The sequence below is a fragment of the Balaenoptera musculus genome, chromosome 15 (assembly GCF_009873245.2).
Source record: "Balaenoptera musculus isolate JJ_BM4_2016_0621 chromosome 15, mBalMus1.pri.v3, whole genome shotgun sequence".
NCBI classification, from domain to species: domain Eukaryota; kingdom Metazoa; phylum Chordata; class Mammalia; order Artiodactyla; family Balaenopteridae; genus Balaenoptera; species Balaenoptera musculus.
The window spans coordinates 84946499-84968195 of NC_045799.1; the positions used below are offsets into that span (position 1 = coordinate 84946499).

Consider the following 21697-nt stretch of genomic DNA (forward strand, 5'->3'; position numbering starts at 1 on the left):
CCACATCTCTGCACGTGTTTTCGCACCGTGGAGAAGAAACGATCCATTTGGGGGAAGTGGGTCATCAAACAGATCGGTAACACTGAATAACTGTGCAGGGAGAAGCCTGCTTTCAGCAGCGTGGGGATAAACCAAACCGGTTTAATCGTTATGTAAACTGCAGCCTCAAACCCATCAATTTATCCCTGACGGCCTATTCGTCAGAATGGTTTTCTCTGGAATAAAAACGGAGGCAGACACTGTTCCGGGGTACACGCCCACCCTCGCGACGCAGCCCGCCCCCGGCCCGGATCTCCAGTGGCGCTTAGTGTCTGAGCAGCGCCCGCCCCCACAGGGCCCGGGCACTGGATGGAAACCAGGCACACAGTCTTCTGTCCCTGAGGCTGGAGGCCGACGCTCCGCCCAGTATCATCGCCCTGGGATCGGGGACGAAGGCAGCATCTCTCCTCCACAGGGACAAAGGCAGGAAACCCTTAGGTTTTAATGTTCACTTTTACAAAGAAAATGCAACGGAGTTCAGTTAAGGTACAAACCAGCTAAGTTATACCTTATAACAAGTAATGAGCTCTTGTGTTACTTGTTCAGTTCCAATAAAATTCTTTGTAGACCCTGCAAAAAGTGCTCAGAACAGTGGGACGTCTCTGTGGGCCCCTCGAGAGGGAACCACATATGGAAGGAGAGGATGTATGGGGTGTGGTACCCAGGCAGGCGAAGGAAGGACCAACCCTGACCTCGGGGTCAAACAGGACTCAAGGGCACTTACAGCAAGGGAAATAATCCCTCACGCTTCCAAACACCACACCACCCCGTGATAAGTCCCTAACTAGATGCATCTTTTATCTTCCACATTTCTCCACGCTGAAGACAATCCAGAAAAAACTAGAAAGCACATATTGGTTTTGGTTACCATGAGCATTATCTGATCCAGTTGGTAGAAACTGGGGCCCACGATGACGGAGCTGGGTGGGGAGGGAATCACAGAAGCCAGGTCCTGCCCTGACTCGGCCTGGCCACAGCTGTCAGTGTCCAGTGGCCTCTGCCAGCCCGGCCACACCGCCCGCCTGCATTTGAGACCCTGCTGGGACTCCCAACTCAGGGCAGGATCCTAACCTACTCAGCTACACAGACATTAACATAAAAAAGGTGCTTTAAAGCCCCTGGCTAATTGCATTCCGATCCCCCAGCAGTAGGGATTGCAAATATGCAGTTTCAGCAAAGCGCCTGCTCTGGTCTTTTAAAAGGAAACAGGCATGAGGAAAACATGCTGAATGCCACGGCGGTCATCTCGGTGAAGAGCAGCTGTACACGGCTTTTCTCCATCCCACATTTCTGTATTTTCCAAACTTTCTGTAAGCGTGTATGTGACACCAAAAAGTTTGAAAAAATAAAGGTTGCATAGATATGTAACATCAAAGCTAAAGTGCCCTCTTCTTTTTTTTTTTTTGCTTTCTTTTAAAGACTGAATCCTCCAGAAAGAAATAACACTGAACAATTTTGACTTTTAGGAAAATTAGAGAATGCAGGCTGATAAAGTAAACTCTCCAAAAAGCTTGAGAATTCAAGACTTTTAACTTTCTGTTAACTACCACGTTAGTCATATGGAATCCTCTGGAAAAAAAGTCACTGTGGATAGAAGAGTTCTCCAAAGAGACCCTCGTCTGCTCCTTTAAAAAGTTACTGACTTTAAAATCTTTACCCCTCCCACCCCTTTTTTTTTAGTTATCATGTTAAAAATACCTCAAACTTCCTTGGCTGCTTAAATAACAGTGAACAAAATGAAATTACGATTCTGAAAGTTACAAAAGGTGAAGTGTGAAAAGATGCAGAGTACAAGGAGTTAACTGAAGGAACTGGTAGAACTGCTCAGGAAAGGTAAGCACGACCGCAGGCGTCAAATCCCCAAATGTCAGAACTGTGGGTCAGCCCCTTACACGTTAGAGGTGTATCAGGAGGTAAGAAACTTGAAGAATTAATTATCCCCAAATATGGGCTGAACGTCTCATCGGAGTCCCGTACTCGCAGATGATAAACAATGAGCGATGCAGGAGCAGAGAGCACGGGAGATGCCAGCCCGGGACGGGGACGGGGACGGGAGGGGGGGACAAAGGCAGGGCACTCCCAGGCGGCCAGCATCTGGGTGGGCGGCCTGTCTGACAAGGACTATTCCAAGGGTGGTTCCCGAGTCCTGAGACCCTCCCCACCCATCGCCCCTCCGGGTGAGCTGACGGGAGGGCCACGTGTTCAGCAGGGAAAAGGCCCAGATAAGCCCTTAGGAACCGCAGCAGAAACACTTCCACGCAGGGCCTCACCCTCAGGGCCTTCTAGGTTAATGGGGCAGGAAGTGGGGAGGGGAGGACACACAAATACATCATATAGGAAATAAACAATTGTAAACTACAGGAACACCTGGGGAAACACAGCCGGCAGACAGTGAGTGCCCCAACCCGGCCCCGAGGCAGTGACACTGGGTGACCCCACGGAAGAAGGTGGACGCGCTCCAGGCAGGGGATGGCAGGGAAGGCACGGGGCGCTGGGGCCACTGAGCAGGGATGGATGTGTGAGAATCACTTAAGTTAAACAGCTGTATCCGCCCGGACCGGCTGTATCCGCCCGGACCGACAGCAGCGTGAAAGCGAAGGGCGAACAGGGATGCGAGAGGGGTCAGGCCCACAGAGGGCGGGTGCCAGGGGCTGGGGGAGCGGGCTGGGGCGTCGGCGGTCAGTGGGGACCGAGCTGCAGTTTGGGGAGATGAGGAATTCTGCAGATGGACGGTGGTGATGGCTGCACAACAATGTGAATGTACTGGATGCCCTTGATCTTACACTTAGAAATGGTGGAGACGGTCAATTTGATGCCACGCATGTTTTACCACGATTAGAAGAGTGGCTGACGTGGGAGACGAGTGGCCCGGGGTGGCCCGGCCCGCGGCGGCGGGGACGTGGGACAGGTGGGGGCCTCACGAAGTCTCAGGGGCAGGCAGAGCTCGGGACGCCCGCTGAGGAGAAGGAGGCCCAGAGGAGGCCGGGGACTTCGCTGCCGCGACGCGCCCACCCCCGTCCGGAGCCGGGCTGACCATCTCTCGCTGCATCACCAAGAAACCTCCTCACTGGCCTCAGTGTCACACCTAGGCCCCTCCCTCTGCTTATGACCGCCAGCGATGACCACTGCAAATCTCACGGGCATTTAAAAAACAAAGCAAAAACCATCTACTTTAGAAAAACTAAATTCGCTGCACGGATACAAGCTCATAAATCAAAATACTACCAGGGAAAGTCTTACAAGTTAGCACAACAGATAGAACAGGAGGGAGAAGCTGTTCTGTCTCACGGTCCATCCTCGCGGCTCCTCGCGGCCCTTCCTGCCCACCCCAGGACGCCGCACCGGGCCAGGGGCTCCTGGAACCCAGTGTGACCACGAGCTGGAGAGACTCGCCATCTCAGGGCCCGGGAAGAAGCGCCCCTGCGGGTGGACGCGGCCGGCCCTGTGTCTGTCCCTCTTAGACGGTGACCGGGGCCGAGGACAGACCCCAGCACACAGAAGGCGCTCAGCAGCTAGAGACAAATCCTCCGGGTTTCACTCAGAAACGGTGGGCAGAGCCCAGGTCTCCGTGGGGCTGGGGAGTCGGGGAGGAGCTGGCCAGGGTGGGACGGGCTCCCCCGTGCTGCCGGGGCCGTGGCTGGGCCACGGCGCACACACGCGCCTCCCACGACCAGCCCGGGAGCCGCGCATCTCACAGCCTGGCTCGTAGAAGGAAGGGCGCCTAGAACCCGGGCTGAGGGACGACCAAAGCTTCCAGCCACCGCCCCAGCCTTTGCTGTGACATCTGGACAAGCCCACTGTGGGCTGGATCTCAGCCCGCCGGCTCTGAAACAGGGAGAACGTTTACTCATAATCCTGTGAGCGAGACGCTCTCAGCGCTGCTGCCATCAGAAGGGCTCCAAGGGCAGGATCTGAGGCCGCACTGTCCACTGTCTGAGTACTTCCCTCCCAGGTTGTTTTATTAAGTGAGTAGTAGCCGATTTTCCAAATATTCAGACAGCTACTCTTAAACAAAAAAACACACAATTTCTCTACAATGTCTGGCTTTCTGTATCAGCGGCTGGCAGCGTTTTCAGCCTCTGCAACCTTAATCTTACGTGGCTCTCACAAACTTCCTTCTGCAAGTGGAGTCATGGGTCCGGTAGTTTCCCTCGTTTTCACAGACTATTCTACAGGCGCTGCATCGCGAAAGATGAGCTGGAAACACTTCCAGAGTCCTGGAGGGACTTCCCGCAGAGCAGGTACCACTCTGAATTTCAGGGAGCCCCAGTCCCCGGGCCAGGGCTTCCCCCAAATCCTGTGGTTTATTACTGATGCTTTTAGCTTTACCACACAGAATAAAACAACCCTTCCTAACAATGTTCTGGCACTGACGCTCAGACGAATAAAATCCACCCGTCTCCCGGGCTCCGTACGTTGTGTGTACACGTCCTTCCCACCCCACGACAAGGTCAGGCGACGTGGGACGAACCTGTGTAGGCTGAGGACCTGAGCTGGAGGCCGCCGGCGGCCCCTGGGGGCTCCGGGGGCCATCCTCCCCCACCCTCCCGCACGCTCAGAGGCAGCCCGTCACCCAGCCCGCGGGCCACGTCCCGAATGGCCTTCAGGGTTATGAGCCTTTGCCACGGCCGCAGCCAGCACCCCGGTCCCCGTGCCTGAGCGTGGCCCCCACGGTCCGTCCCACGGGGTGGCCCTGGCGGTGCCCACATCACTTCTCTCCTTTGAACCTGCAGGGGGACCCCGAGGCTGTCCGCTCCATCTCTGGCTTCCCCATCAGAGCACCCCGACCCTGGCCCCCGAGCCTCTGCCCTGACTCTTCCCGTCACCAGCTCGTAACTCAGACCTCCCTTAAGATGTCGCTTCCCAGGAAGGCCTGCCGCCCACCGTCTCCCCCGCCTCCTGCGGGGCCTTCCCCACTGCGCCCGCATCCCCCGAAGTCTCACCGTCACTCGCTCTGCGTGGTCACAGTGTCGCCCTCCTGCTTCCCGGGAGCGGGGAGGCACTGTGTCCCGCTCGCCCTGCACACCCATCCCCGCAGCGCCTTACACACAGGAGCGCTCACGAGGAAAGGAAACCAGAGACCTCAGGAACCTAAAGGCCGCTGGGGTGTGGGCAGGGGTTCCGTCCAGGTCCAGCACGGAGACGCCCAGGGGCCCCCAGATCCGGCCGGGAGCTCAGGGGAGGCGGCTGCGGGTGAGCCCGGGGCCCCCGGGATGGGGCAGGAGCCGGAGCCAACGGGTCCAAGGGCGGGCGGGCAGGCATGCTCCGTCGGAGGCCCGGGAGTGCGCAGGCGCTCGGGGGCTGAGAGGCTAGAGCGGCGAGAACAGGGGAAGGGATGCCGGGAAGGAGGCCACAGGGCCGGGAAGGAGGCCACAGGCCGGGAAGGGCTGTGGGCAGACGGTGGGGCTGCGAAGACACAGTCAGTTATGTGTCTGACAGTCTCACCCACGAAGCAGTCTTTCTGGAGCCATGGAAAACACACAGTATAACGAAATAGACTGTATGACACGACTTGTGTAAATTACCCCCCCGGCCACACACACAACTGAACGAAGCATCACTCGCAGACGTCTCTGGGTGTGGAAGGTACGAGAAAGGCCTAGAATCAAACTCCTATGGGTCTCGGGAACTCACAGGACCCCAGTGTCAACTGTAACGTGTCCTCTTTCTTATTTAAAAAAAATATGACAGGACGTGAACGAGGACACGTTACATTATCGTCTACACTTTTCTGTATTTTTTAAATGCCTTGCAGTACATGTGAGTTGTTTCATCAGCTCTGGGTATCCATCTCCAAGTCACAGCTGTTCCTTTGCCAGGTGCCCTGCATCCCAGCTGGCGGTGGACAAAACACCGTGGTGACGAACAGCGAATCCGAGGCTGGCTTGAGATCAAGGCCCCGGCCCTGCTTGTCTCTCAGCGTCCTGCCCAAGTGCCAGCCAGTCCCCGCACCCTGCAGAGGCTACTCAAGCCGATTCAAGGTAAAATCCCCTGTGCTCTGAGATCCCATCCTCCGCACAAGCAGCTCAGAGGAACACAAGCACACACACCCTCCTAATTCACTCTGATCGTACAACCTTAGCAGGCGGGAGGCATCCCGGTGGAGCCGAGCCCGTCCCACAGCCCATGCACGAAGGCCGCCCTCTACAGAGCCCCACTAGCGACTGGCGCCTTGGTGAGAGAGCACAGGGCCGGTCCGCCGCAGCACGAGCAGCTTGAGGCACGGTAACGGCTTCCCCAGCAACAAGCCAGATCTCACTGCCGACGCCAGACGCCTCACCAAGCAAACACAGTCCCTCTCCTACTTGGTCCCAGGGACAGCAGGGACGGTGACAATGACGGGGGCTTGCGCCGGGTGTGTCTAGCGCCAGGCACTGCGGCGAGGGCTGTGAACACGCTGCTTCCAGTTCTCAGGACCCAGGGAGTGGGCAGCGTGCCCATCGTACAGATGAGGAAACGGGAGCTTGAGTTAGGTCACCTGTTCAAGGGCACCCAGCTGGGAGGTAGGCAGTCAGGTCTTTTAAAAGCTAAGCTACTATATAACCTTCGGCCACTTTCTTTGGCCGGCTCAGTTTTGCATTCAGACTTCTACTGTTTGTTTATTAATTTGGCCAAGAATTTATGAACCGCCAACTATGTGGCAAACACACTGGTAGGTACCGGGGTTACAGTAATGAACCAGAAAAGCAGTCCTGCTCCCCTGACACTCAGACTGTGCCAGACGATCATTAACTACAAACCCTCCAGCAACAACAATGAGACGGCGCCACCCTGGGGCGCTGGGGGGGGGGGGCGCTGCCGTGGGACCCCACTCAGAGAAGAGTCGGGAAGGCTGCCTTGAGAAAGCGGATTTCAAGCTCCTATTGTACAGCACAGGGGACTGTATTTGGTATCTTGTAATAACCAATAATGGGAAAGATTCTGAAGAAAAAAAAAAATATATATATATATATTTACGTGTATATATGTATGTGTGTGTGTGTGTGTGTATATATATATATATATAACTGAATCACTTTACTGTACACCTGAAACTAACAGAACATTGTAAATCAACTATACTTCAATTAAGAAAAAAAAACTAATGAAATCTGGGGAAAAAGAGAAAGTGGATTTCAGCAGCAAAGCTCCATTTGCTCTGAACCAGCTTGTAAGCTCTCCTTGTCAGGCTAGAAATGAGAAAGAAGCCCATCATCATGGTATTTATTTAGCAACACTTGGAGGCTATAGCCAACTGAACAAGACAACAAAAGCGAAGGAGATACGAAATAGTGGAAGAAAGAGACAAAATAATCATTATGTGCAGATGAAGATTATGACCTAGAAAACACATCTGAAAAGTGAATTTAAAAACTGTTACTAGAAATGGTGAATGTGGCTGGATACGAAATTAACATTTTATTCCAGTACCACAAAAATTACTTATAAATTACAAGGGGAAAAACCGTAACTGTTTGGTGGAGGAGCCTGACAACACCTAAAGCACGTGCCCACACGACCCCATCGAGAAGGCCCCATGTGCCTGGGTGACACCCCCAAAAGGACACACGGCCCCGTCCCAGCATCTCAGCCAAAGATGCTTCACCAGAACCTGATCAGGATGTTGTCAAATTAGGCAAACCTAAATTGAAAGGCATCCGATAAGATAACTCCTGTGGACACGAGCAGGGCTGAGGTGATGGGCACCTGAGCGCAGCCTCCAGCCTGGACCCGGCCTGGACGGCGCGGGAAACCAAGCAGGAGGCCGCCAGACAACCGGCAGAAGTGGCATCTGGGCTGAGGGTGTGATAAAGCGTCACAGTTACTGAGACGTTTCCTGAACTCACTGCCAGGACCGTGGTTATGGAAGCATCCTTGTTCTGAGGAAATACATTCTGTGGTACGAAGGCAAAAGAGGCCCCTCTTTCCTACCCGTGAGCACTGACCCTTTAGAAAATAAAGAGGGAAAAAAGATCCCATCATATTAACCATGCCCTAAAGAAATACATAAAATGCCCAGGATTCAGCGTAACAAGAAACATGGGGGCTCTGTGTAAAGGGAACCAGGCACACAAAGGTGCTGGCTGTGACGCTGGTGGCCGTGCAGGACGTGGAGCTCGCTGTGCAAGCCGTCTTAGGCTTTTGTGCCCTGCGGTCCCAGTCTGGATCGAGCCGCGGAAGCCGGTCAACGAGTGGGTGTGGCCGTGCACCGAGAAGACCTGACCAACAGGAGCCTGGGGGGGGTTCGCTACAACGGAGCGGCTCCAGTCTCCTCCGGGCGGCCCAAGCCCATCACACGCCCCCGCACAACCTCCCGGCATGCCTGGTGTAGACACCACTGCCGCCAGAGGCTGAGCTGACCGGGGGCAGGGACGAGGGGACATGACACTGGACAGTGCCGGCCCGGCTCCCGGCATCGCCACTGCTGATCAGAAACCCCTATTTTGGACTTTCCGTGAGCAAGCTGTTGGAATGGACCCTTCCAGCCGCCTGCAGGCCACACAAGGTCAGGTACATGGGTAAACGCTCAGCCAACATTTAGTGTCTCCCAAGGGCCAGGTGTGTGCTGGCCCTGGGGACGCAGCGCCACCCCTACGGAACCTCCAGCTCCCCGAGGGGGACAGACGCGGACCAGCGCTCTCGCAGGATGGTGGCTACCCCGGGAAGTCCCGAGGGCTCGACGCGCGGGCCCCGCGCGGGCACACGGAGCAGCACCACCCGGTCCGAGCAGGCGTCCATGCGGACACGCGACAGGCACACGTCCGCCTGTGAAGGAATTAAAAGTCTGCAAGGACAGAAACGTAAACACTAGCGTTGAGGAGTTGGACTCGCAGGGGATCCATCCGTAACCAACACGCACCGTAAACCCAGGGCTATGAAGGGCCAGGGAGAGGATTTTTTTTTTAAAATTTTTTTTTTTTAATTTGTTACCTGTGTTTAATCTTCTCCTCCACCACTTTAAATTTATTTATTTATGGCTGTGCCGGGTCTTCGTTTCTGTGCGAGGGCTTTCTCTAGTTGTGGCGAGCGGGGGCCACTCTTCATTGCGGTGCGCGGGCCTCTCACTATCGCGGCCTCTCTTGTTGCGGAGCACAGGCTCCAGACGCGCAGGCTCAGTAATTGTGGCTCACGGGCCCAGTTGCTCCGCGGCATGTGGGATCTTCCCAGATCAGGGCTCGAACCCGTGTCCCCTGCATTGGCAGGCAGATTCTCAACCACTGCGCCACCAGGGAAGCCCAGGGGTTTTTTTTAATTTCCCTCAAAGCTGCAAATCTGTCTCCATCTTTACCTGCCATTCACAGCGGTCGTGTCTCAAACCCTCTCACTTTCTTCCTCTGGCGTCAAGAACAAGGGCAACGAAGGGAAAAACAGAACCCGTCCATCCGGACTGGGTGCAGACAAGGAAGGGGACCCCTCTGCAGAAGGGCCGCTTGCCCCGCACACAACCTGACCCATGGCCTGGACCAGGCCTTCCCATCCCTGCACCACGAAGCGCACGGCAGAAAGCAAGACTTGTGCCTCGGAGCCGAGCGGGTAAACTGAGGCAGCAGCCACACCCCTGGGCCTGGGCACCCACGGACCTACCACGTCCCCAAGAACACCGGGGGGCTGTGGCACATGCAGTCAGTTTAACTTAAATTAACTGAAAAATGAAATAAAAATTAAAATTCAGGGACTTCCCAGGTGGTCCAGCGGTTAAGACTTGGCGCTTCCACTGTAGCGGGGGCACAGGTTTGATCCCTGGTTGGGGAACTAAGATCCCATACGCCGCGCGATGCAGCCAAAAAAATAAATAAATAAAAATAAAAATTCAGTTCTTTGGTCACATTCGCCACATTTCAAGTGTCAACAGCCACGCAGGACCCGGGCTGCCCTGCTGGACGCTTCTATCATTGCGGGCTGTTCCAGACTCCAGGAGATCCCTGCCCGGCCAACCAAGGGTGGGCAGGCCTGGAAAATCCGCTCACGCCGCAACGCCAGAGAAAACCAGAATTGCTAAGAAAGTGGAACAATCAGTCGAGTCATGCTGCAGGCCAGGAGCTAACAGGGCAGCAAGCGCTCCTGGTCAACACGGAATCAATCAAGGAGCTGGGCACTCTGGAGGGAAGGTGCTTTCCCTCCGGCTGCGATGAGTCACTGTTCCCTGCGTGGGGGACGTAACTGCCAAGCAGACCAGATATTTACGTCCCCACGGGTGGAGGTGGAGGAGCGCGGACTTCTGCTGTGCGATCTTCCTTTTCATGCCGCCCCGACGGCTCCAGCCTGTCTGCTCTGTCATCTGCTTTGCCATCAGTATCATCGGATTTCATTCCAACATCCTTTCAAAATCAGCTCCAAAAAGTTACTAAATTTACAAATTATTTTTCACTGAGGAAAGTTCCAGCCAAGACCTCCTGGTAACACATAGGAGGCTCCTTAATTTCCTCAGTAAGCTGTATCCAAACCACACTCGGGAGGGAGGATTTCTGGGCAGGCTTTCTACAGACAACAGCCTGGCCCTGGGAACATGCGTTTGTCTGCGGTGACTCATGCCCGGCTCCCGAGGCTGGTCTCCCCGCAGCTCACCCCGAAACCCAGCGCTGCAGGTTCCCCAGCAAAGGTACACCCGCCACATCAGATCAGCACCACCCACCTTACATGACGATGGGCACAAAATCCCAACTGAAAGATATACAATCACTTTTTGAATCCTATATGCTGCTCCCTGACCAAACACAATCTGTGAAAACAGAGCAATGCAAGTGGGGGGTGGCAAGGGAGGCATCTCAGCACATTTGACGTTACAACCGTCCACCTGGAAAACAGCAAGTCCCGTTGGTTTTCATGATACAAGTCACAAAAGGCAAAGCTTTTTCAGCATAGACGAAAAATGGGTTTTATCCTATGTGTGATACTGAGTTACTGGGAGGAAGGAAGAAAGAGAGAGAAAAAGACCGGATTGGGAAGGGACAGAATGAGGTTTATGTTCATCAAAAGGGGGGCCCAGTTTTTCACAAGCATGCTCAGAAAGGTTACACGAAAAACCCCAAAAAAGGAATAATGTCCATAAAAGCCCGTTTTGTCACTGATCCCTTGAGGGCTGAGTCACTCCATGTCCACCCGCTTCACTCCGCTGTTTCCTGGTGGGTCCACACCCACGGCTGAAGGGAAAAAGCAGGGGTGTCACCCAGGAACCCCAGAGCACCCTACTTGGTTGTGGGAAAATAACAGAAATAACTGACAAGCTGGATGGTTCCACCTGAAATAATCAAGAATTGATTGTACATACAAAAAATACTAAATTTAAACCAAATTATGCCACCAGATGCTAATAAAGGCCAATGACAAAATTATGACTTCTTTATTTCTACAAAATGTACTGTCACTCAACTTTTAAAGCAAATTTAAAAATCAAATTACAGGGGCTTCCCTGGTGGCGCAGTGGTTGAGAGTCTGCCTGCCAATGCAGGGGACACGGGTTCGAGCCCTGGTCTGGGAAGATCCCACATGCCGCGGAGCGACTGGGCCTGTGAGCCACGACTACTGAGCCTGCGCGTCTGGAGCCTGTGCTCCGCAACAGGAGAGGCCGCGATAGTGAGAGGCCCGCGCACCGCGATGAAGAGTGGCCCCCGCTCGCCACAACTAGAGTAAGCCCTCACACAGAAATGAAGACCCAATGCAGCCAAAAATAAAATAATTAATTAATTAATTAATTAAAAGAAAAAAAATTTAAAAAAAAAAATCAAATTACATCAAAAGCCTGATCCTTTCATAGATTTCTATTTTCAAAAACATGAGTTGTGGGACTTCCCTGGTGGCGCAGTGGTTAAGAATCCGCCTGCTAGTGCAGGGGACACGGGTTCGAGCCCTGGTCTGGGAAGATCTCACATGCCGCAGAGCAGCTAAGCCCGGGCGCCAAAACTACTGAGCCTGTGCTCTAGAGCCTGCGAGCCACAACTACTGAGCCCACGCACCTAGAGCCCGTGCTCTGCAACAAGAGAAGCCACTGCAATGAGAAGCCCACACACCACAACAAAGAGTAGCCCCCGCTCGCCAAAACTAGAGAAAGCCTGCACACAGCAATGAAGACCCAACACAGCCAAAAATAAACAAATAAATAAATACATTAAAAAAAAAATGAGTTGTTGGGTTCAAGGGGATCAATTTAACTACCAATCGAACAAAGATAAAACATTTGTATAGTAAGATATGTGGACATTAGATCTACATAATTCAATCAATATTTTTCTCAATGACCAACGCAAGAGGTTACAAATTCACACATGGGTAAAAGATTTATTCAAAATGCAAGAGAAAGCAACGGATTTCACAGAGTTTCACCAAAACTCCACTGATGAGGTTTCAGATTCCATCCTGCAACTAACGATTAAGAAACTACTGTCCAGTTCCCGAGAGGCGTCAAAGAACATCCACAATTTCCTGAACGGCTACTAAAACACTCCTCCCTTTCCCAGGGACATATTTCTGTAAGGCTGGATTTTCTTCATATACTTAACTGAAACAATGTATCACAGCAGACTAAAAGCAGAGGCAGCTATAAAATTCAGCTGTCTTCTATCAAGGCAGACATGAAAGACTTTTACCAAAAAATGAATACCCCTATCCTAATTTCTTTTGTTTGAAATACAAAATAGACTGAGCTATTTTTTCATAAACACTTATTTTTGAAAGAGGCTTATTATTGCTATTTTTGAATAGATTAATAAATATATAGATTTTAATTTCTCAGTTCTAATTTCGAATACGGTAAGTGTAACAGACAAATCCCACATAAAACAAAAGCTCTCTGGGGTCCCCAGTAATGTGTGAGGGCCCCAGACCCTGAGAGTTGATGGACTAAACAGAGGTACGGGATGCCCAGAGGCACCTTTGCCCAAAGGCAGCCGCGTACCTTGAAACGCAGGTGGCAGGTGAAGGGAAGGCCTGCAGAAACGCTGGGACCTCTGCTAAGGGATGGGCACCAGCAGCCGTGGGCAGCAGGGTGGTCAGAGCTCAGCTCTACACACACACACCGGGGGTAACAAATGGTTAAACACATCACGGATGACTAAGGGCAAAAGTTCCTTCTTAACCAAGTCATGGACAAAATATCCAGACCGAAAATCGTTCTTGGGAGAGAGAAGCCGCATATTTGCAAGCAGCTCAGGATTTAGCGCTGGAACCGTCAGGCCTCAGGGAGGCAAGCCCCGCGCTGGCTCAGCCCCATCGCACCCAGGGAAAGGAAGCCGGTGATGTCCCCCTGAGGGTGCAGCCACGGCCCGTCACCGCCAAACCAGCCGGGACGCCCAGCGCGCAGCCGCCCTGCAGAGCCCAGGACAACACCCAGCACGCCTCCCTGGCTTCCCTTCACACGGTCACGAACACGTGCACACAGGCAGATTACATTTTTCTTTCTTTCTAGATCAACTGGCAACACCTTACCAGAAAACCAGAAACTCGTGAAAAGCGACAGCAGCAACGAAAGTTAACTACAAAATCTCCTGACAAGTCACGATGCAAGGGCCTATTTTCCAGGAAGTCAAAGTAAAAGCATTTTATAAAATCCTCTCATTTTAATATGAAATCCTTTAAATGTACGGTAATTATGGAAATGAGGCATCACTGTAATTCAAGTTGTCATTAATTTAGCAAGTTTATCTCCTGACATTCACAAGATGCAAAAACAGCAAATAGTAAATTACTGTATCTCCAAATCAAATGCTTTCCTTTCATTTCAGCACATAATTTTAAACATAGCTGTGTGTTTTTCCAAAGTACTATGAACACCATTAAAACTCTACTCAATACCCTTTTAGCACCTACCAATTCCATTCCTTCATCAATGACAAAAGCTTTAATAAGCTTATTATAAACTCAACACATACTACACGATAAATACCATCCTTCTCACAGACTGATTTTTTAAATACTACAGAAACTTTCTTATATGGGTGATAAGCCCAAAAAACTCAATGTGAACTCAATACTAGAACATAGATTCAATGTACTAGCTCCCAATTTGCCACACTCCTATAAACCTTTTTTTTAATTAAAAAAATTCTTTTTTATTTTTTAATAGATCTTTATTGGAGTATAATTGCTTCACAATACTGTGTTAGTTTCTGTTGCACAACAAAGCGAATCAGTCATATGCATACACATGTCCCCATATCCCCTCCCTCTCGAGCCTCCCTCCCACCCTCCCTATCCCACCCCCCTAGGTCATCGCAAAGCACTGAGCTGATCTCCCTGTGCTATGCGGCTGCTTCCCACCAGCCAACTATTTTACATTCAGTAGTGTATGTATGTCGACGCTACTCTCACTTCACCCCAGCTTCGCCCTCCCACTCAGTGTCCTCAAGTCTGTTCTCTATAGCGACCTCTTTATTCCTGCCCTGCAACTAGGTTCATCAGTACCATTTTTTTTTTTTTTTAGATTCCATATATATGAGTTAGCATACAGTATTTGTTTTTCTCTTTCTGACTTACTTCTCTGTGTATGACAGACTCTAGATCCATCCACCTGACTACAAATAACTCAATTTCATTTCTTTTTATGGCTGAGTAATATTCCATTGTATATATGCGCCACATCTTCTTTACCCATTCATCTGTCGATGGACGCTTAGGTTGCTTCCATGTCCTGGCTGTTGTAAATAGTGCTGCAACGAACACTGTGGTACATGACTCTTTTTGAGTTATGGTTTTCTCAGGGTATATATGCCCAGTAGAGGGATTGCTGGGTCCTATGGTAGTTCTATTTTTAGTTTTTTAAGGAACCTCCATACTGTTCTCCATAGTGGCTGTATCAATTTACATTCCCACCAGCAATGCAGGAGGGTTCCCTTTTCACCACACCCTTTCCAGCATTTATTGTTTGTAGATTTTTTGATAATGACCATTCTGACCGTCGTGAGGTGATATACCTCACTGTAGTTTTGACTTGCATTCCTCTAATAATTAGTGATGTTGAGCACATTTTCATGTGCCTCCTGGCCATCTGTATGTCTTCCTTGGTGAAATATAAACGTTTTTAAAGGAAGTCTTTAACAAGACACAGTCTAACTTTGAACAAATACACATGACACACAATAACCGCCAACTAGCCAGAAAAGCAGAAAACAGCTTTTATTTAGAGAAAATGCCGCATTTCGTATTTTGACCACACCATCCGGAGGCGGCCTAAGTCTAACGCTCCGTTCCCTCCACGGCGCGTTCCCCGCACCCCCGACCCCCCAGCTTCATTCTGCGTGGTTTTCATCCCTCCAGCTTCCAGACGCAAACCGTCTCTTCTACCCCATCACCAGATCAGAACGTTCTTCCATCAGAAGATCTTTCAGCTGAGTCTCTTCCTCGCCAGTCCCTGGGCCACCCTCCCGCAGGTCCTGCCGGGTCAGGCCTGAATGACCGGCTGGCTCTGTGGCCCTCCCAGCTCCGAGCACGCCCACACACGTCACTGCCCCCTGATCTCCGCTCTCCTCTCCACGTGGAAACACAGCTGGCACAATCTCAGTCTCTACATCTTCAGCCACTGGCAACAGACTGATCTGATGCCCCCTCTTGCCCCAAGTGCACCCCCGGCTCAGCACGCGGATCCACTCCTGGACCAACCACCCAGGAAGGAGGCATCGGGTCACGGAAGGACCCCGTAGCTCCCAGCAGACTGGGGAGGCACAGCGAGGAGGGTGGGGGAGAGAAGGCACGCTGTTGCTGTTTCTGGGGACGCTGGGCCCTGAGGCATCCGGCAGACACCTGCTGTCCTCACTAAGTCTGGGGCGTTTTCCAGTGAATTTCAATATAATCTCCATCTGAGAAGTACTGTCAGATGGTTAGTCACAAATTCGATGTTCTTCACGTGACCACTTGGAACAGCAACGAGAAACTACGTCCTGTATGTTTTCATGGGGCCTAAACAATTATTTATGTAGTAAAATGCCTTGGTGGTTACACTTAATTACCTTTTATCGCAGTGCGCGTGCGGAGGCCGTGATCCGTAACGTCTGCCGCTCAAAACATGCCTTTCAGGGGGCAGAATGCGTCAGCATGGTGAGGTACGTGTGCTGGCAGCCAAAATGAGTGACAAGAGTGCAGGTGATAATAGATTTACGGACGCAGGCAGTGCCCATCAGAAGCTGCCACGGGGACAAACAGACGGGCCTGCTTCCTGACAGACCGACGCACCACTGCCTGTGCGGCAGTTCCAGCAAAACACATCGAACCCGAGTCTGATCAAATCTCCACGTCCGACAACCAATTTACAGGAACGACAGGGGAGAGGATGTAGTAAATGGGACACCACGGGAATCCAATCTTTAAAAAGAGACCGTGGGAAAGTGTACGGGACAAATGACCCTGTTTCTTCATTGAGAAAAGAAAAAAAAAGAGTGAGATGAAGCCTATAGATTGAAAGAGATGTAACAGATACGCCAACCAATCATAGTGTCTGGACCTGATTTGGTTCCTGATTAAACAAACACACTGCAAGAAAAGAAAAAAAAAAAAATTCATGAGATGGTAAGGGAAATCCACACTCATTGGAAGTTTGATGATAGTAAGAAATTGTTATTAATTTTCTAGGTGTGATAAGGACATTGTGGTTAGGTTTTAAAAAGGGAATCTTTACCTTTTACTGAAATATTTACAGATGGAGTGATAGGACATTTGTGATTTTCTTCCAAATACCTGGGGTTCGGGGAGTGAGGGCGGGGGGACGAAGATGAAACAAGCTTGGCCACAATATGGTAGCTGTAGAGGCTGGGTGATGGGCACGTGGAACTCACTCCTCTGTTTTTATGCTTGAAACTTTCTGTAATAAGAAGTGTTGAAAAGAAAAAAAAGAGCCATGCTCTTCCCAGAAAATTTGGGCCACAAAGAAAAGTAAAAAGAAGAAAAGAATCCCATACATCTTACCACTCACAGAAACCACCACAAACACAAGTCTAGTTCTTACTGTAATTATTCATATAGTCCATGCTTATTTTATAACAGTATCAGGAAAGAAAGTTGGAAGAAAGAAAGGAAGAGCAGGTACAAGGCTGTGCATGGGTCTTTTTCCTGTAGTTCACAGATTACATCTAATTCAAACTCCAGATCTGCTGGTATCAAGACCTACAGTCACACACACGAACCATGTCCCCCCACAGACCCAGGAAGGCCTGCTGACCGCCCACCTCGGAAACCCACTAAGTTGGTGACACTGCTTCTCCCCCGGGGAAGCTGCATATTCACTCATGGATTTTTCATTCAACAAACCTAACTCCTCTGTGCACACCTACTGCCAGCCAGCTCCTGTGCTGTCTCCACTTAAAAAGTGCCCAGCCCAGCCCTGGGGAACGAGGTCCAGAGAATCGCACAGGAGAGGCTACACCAGGACCCGCTGCACCTCCCTCAGCGTGCACCCACACTCATGGATCAAGGTCAGCTCTAAGTTGTGTCACGCGGAATTTTTTCTCTACCAGTAATTTCAATATTATTTCATTTTAGTTTTGGAAAAACTTACTTGTAGTCACAAGTGTCAGTGGACTCTGGGGCTCCTCTCCACCTCGTGCTTCCCTGAGTGGGGGCTGGAAAGGGAGGGACGGCCCGGGGAGCTGTGCCCGGGGGGCGTTGGAGGGGGGGATGCGGCGTCACAGGGCAGGAAAGGGTGAGACGCCACAACACAAGGAAGAGCTCCAAGTCTCAGGCAGCTGTAGCCACAAAACACAGACAACAAAATTCCAACACAGATAATAAGTCTGAATTTATGGTGGAGAAATTCACAACTTCAAACACTCCTGGCAAAACTGTGCACCAACGCCTGAGAGGAAACAGACAATAACTGCTGCCGTTCTTTGAAAGTCAGCACTGAATTTCCCATTTCGAGGTGACAAGAACGTACACATCCAACTTCCTTCCTCTGAATTCATTAGCATTTCTTGATTACTCTCCACGTGGTGGGCCAAAGCACCCTGATCTAATTCTAAAAAGCAGCTTCCAACAGCCTGTCCTACAGATGCTACCACCTACAGGTTAAGTTTTCTCAAACAAAAAGAACATAAAACCACTCAGACTGCTAACATGTTTGTCCACGGGCTTTGACCCGTGGTTGGTTTCAGAAGTAAATTGCCCTCTGCCGGGAGGGCAGACACGGACATCCACGTGCTGTTTCTCTGCCAGCACGTCTGTCCTGTTCCTGTAAATTCTCCATCACCGCCTGCGCGGCTGTTGGTCAGAGCACCACTAAACTTGAACCCAGCCAGACGCGCACCGTGGGCAAAGCCCCAGCCAGAGGGCAGGGGACAATCTGGGCTGCTGGCTACACGGGCTAGGAAGGCAGCATGAACACCACCCACGTTTCATAAACAACTGACTCGGTACTCGCACGTGATCTGAGGACTCCTCGGGCTGAAATGTCCTACCCTTGAGTTAGAGAAAAGACTAGTGCACTCGAGACTCGGTAAGCTGGGGCCTCTTCGGGGCTGCACCCACTCAACAGCTAGGCAGGGAACTCTGAAAACAAGGTTGCTGGATGGACGCCCTTACAGAACCTGAATTATAAAAAGAGGCCTGAGCAGAACGGGCCTCTAAGAGCCACCAGGCAGGGAGGGGAAGGCGCTGTTTACCTGTCACTTTCTCACCGTGAGGGACTGGCCCCAGAATGCATTTAAGGGCCCAGAAATGGAGAGGGTGTGTAGGTCACAGAAAAGGCAGAACAGAGTAACAGTAGCCATGGGATAAAACAACTCTGTCATTCACCGAGTCCTGACTTTACAGCAACAGACACACACCTTCCACGATTGGAAAACAAAGTCTGAATACGCCCCCCCCTCACGCCCCGAGCACCAGTGAGTCATCGTTGATTTCAGTACGATACTTACAACCAAACGTGCCAAATGCTCTCGAAAGGGGAGATGGTTACAGAAACAGGCAATCACCCCGGCAAAAACTCCCTGGACCCAGGGTGCTTATAAAAGCGAGAGTAATTAGTCAGAGACAACTCTGGAACACAAGCACGCTGGAGAAATATAAACACTGCTGAGGAGCTAGAAGCAACTACTACACAGAAAAAGAAAGTGCCTAAAGACCTCATGAGTAACCAAACAGGCTTTCTCCTGATCAAAAGCTCTCCGGAAAGCAAGGATCTCCTGGGGCAGAGCAGCTGCCCCGGGAACCGGAAGAGCCAGGGAACACGAGGATGTTGCTAAAGCACCGTGGGGCATCCGCGGCCTGTCCCCAAGTGCGCCGGGTCCCCCTCTCCTTGCCCTGCCTCCCCGCCCGGCCTCTTCCCCTCCTGCCCAGGAGCCCCAACTGTGCGGTGAACGCCCCCAGCGCTGGCGACCCCTGACCTGCGTCCTCAGGTCCACTGAGGAAAGGGCACTTCCTGTCCCGACCCCAGCCCACTCTCCGGCCGTCCCCTCCCGGCCCAAGTTCACAGCTGGCCCCTATGGCCGGGGGCTCGGACCTGCCGGGGGCACTGGCGTTGCCCCCGGGGACCCCGCACCTCCCGGAGCGACACCGCCTGACGCCAACCCTTCTCCGGAGTGCGTTTGGCGGCGACCCGGGTCCAAACAGGGTGGCGGGGGGAGGGCGACCCTGGAGTCCAGCTCGGGGAGGGGCAAGGGCGACCCTCGGGGCCCAGGCCGGGCGGGGGCAGGGGGCAGGAGTGACCCATGTCCAGGTCCGTCGGGCATGGGGGCCACCCCAAGCCCTGCTGCTGCGGGGAGGGGCAAGGGCGACCCTCGGGGCCCAGGCCGGGCGGGGATTGGGGTGGCTCCCGGCCCAAGGCGGGCAGGGGTCAGGAGGCGACTCCGTAACCAGGCCTGGCGGGGATGGGGGCCACCCCAAGCCCAGGTGGGGGGAGGGGCAAGGGCGACCCTCGGGGCCCGGTCCTCGGGGCTCCCGGGGCCGTCCCCGGGAGTCGGGTTGATCTCGGGCCCAGGCCCGGCGGGGGTCGGGGCGGGGGCGGGGGCGGGGGTGACCCGGGGCCCGGGCCGGGCGGGGGCCGCGGCACTCACTGTTTGGGCAGCTGCAGGGCGGGCGCGCCGCGACGCTGGAAGGCCCCGTCCACGAAGACGCCGTTCTTGCCGAGGCAGCGCAGGTAGAAGTGCGGCTCCTGGAAGCTGAGCTGCAGGTGGCGCCGCGAGATGAAGCTAGACAGGCCCATGCTCAGGTCCACCGAGCCCTGCGACGAGTTGCGGCCGATGGTGACGCTGGGCTGCCGCATGAGAAACTCGAACTCGCGGCCCTCCAGGCGCGCCAGCGCGGGCCCGGGGCTCCGGCGCACCGAGGCGGCCGCCGCGGCCACCAGGGCCTCGCCCGCCGCGCCCCCCGCGCCCCCGGCGATCGAGCCCGGCGGCGGCGGCGGAGGGGGCGGGGGCTGGGCGGGCGGCGGCGGCGACGGCGCGGCGGGCCCGGGCGCGGGGGCGGCGGCGGTGGGGAAGGCGGCGGCGGCGGCGGCGCACAGCACGGGGCTGCAGGGCGCCGAGCGCAGCGCCAGCAGGGCGCGGGCCCCACTGTCCTCGCCGACTTCGGCCATGTTCGCACAGCTCCAAGCGGCCTCCGGCGGCGGCGCGGCGCAGGGGGCGGGGCTCCACGGGGCGCGGCGGGCGCGGGATCCCGGACCGGATCGCGGCGGAGCGGAGCCTGCGGTCCGCGCGCCCCGCCCGCCGGGGCTTGCGGGGGCTTGCGGGGCGGGGTGGAGAACGGTGTCCGCGCCCGGCCCGCCTCGCCGGCCCCCGGGTAGCGCCTCGCCCACCGTCCCCGGCCGTGGGCTGTCCCTTCCTCTGTCCCGGGACTGCAGCGGGGAACCCCCGGAAAAGTCTCCCTGGAAAGTTTTGATCCTGGGTCACTCACTGGATAAGGGACAACTGACGTCAGCAGTCTCCGGGGCCCTAGTGGCTCCATCCGCCAACCCTAAAGTGCGATACTTAAGCACCAAATTTAAGGGGTTTCGAGCTGTAACTGAAGTTTGCCTAAAGATGCTTGCGTTCCCTGATGCCCTGTGTTCCTTTTTGGAGTCATACATTTCACTCAAGTATCTAGACAAGTATCCTGGGACCCATAGTAGGGCCCGGTGGAGTCGCCGCCGGCCCTTTACACCTCTTACAGTCTCATGGGCGAAGGCAGACGCCTGCAGAGGGGTCTTCTGTGAAAACGCGGAATTGGCCACCTTCGGCATCCTTCAGATCCCGCAGTGCTTCATGCATTCCTAATTCAGCCAGGGCCCCCTACAAAAAGGTGGCAGTGTCTGCACACTGCCATCATTTAATAATTATTGAGCGGCAGAAAACAGACCCTCCCTGGTAGAGCTTACGGTGTACTGGGAGATGCGGACAGGAATCAAGTAACATTCTAATAAATATACAAAATTACAGCTGTCTCAAGTCCTGTGAGGCATTGTTGCCCAGTGACATTGTAGGGACTGTGGCCCCCCCTAGGGTGGGAAGCTTGTCTGCGTACCCACTGTCCAGCCTGGGGCTGCAACAGGTACTAGCCCAACTGTCACATGATTGAATATATAGGTACAAACAGAATTAGTCCTTGGGGGGCAAGTAAGACATTTTTACAAGAAGCTGTAACGAAAGAACCTACTTGAAGGTGGAGGAAGATAAAAACGGGGTCAGGGATCTCTTCCCTAAGGAGTGACACTTGAACTGAAGTCCAGGGATGATTAGGAGAGGGGGTTGGAGTCCGGGGATGGCATTCCAGCCAAGGAACAGCA

At 53.2% G+C, this 21697-nt stretch overlaps 1 protein-coding gene across 1 annotated transcript in view; it reads right to left on the minus strand.

The window, feature by feature from the left end:
* FOXK1 (forkhead box K1) overlaps positions 1–20541 on the minus strand; it is a 60704-nt gene extending 40163 nt beyond the window's left edge. Inside the window, exon 1 of the mRNA XM_036826058.1 lies at positions 19992–20541. Coding sequence (XP_036681953.1) covers positions 19992–20512 — 521 coding nt within the window. The 5' untranslated portion in view covers positions 20513–20541. The remainder of the gene's footprint in view (positions 1–19991) is intronic.
* Positions 20542–21697: the final 1156 nt, after the last annotated feature.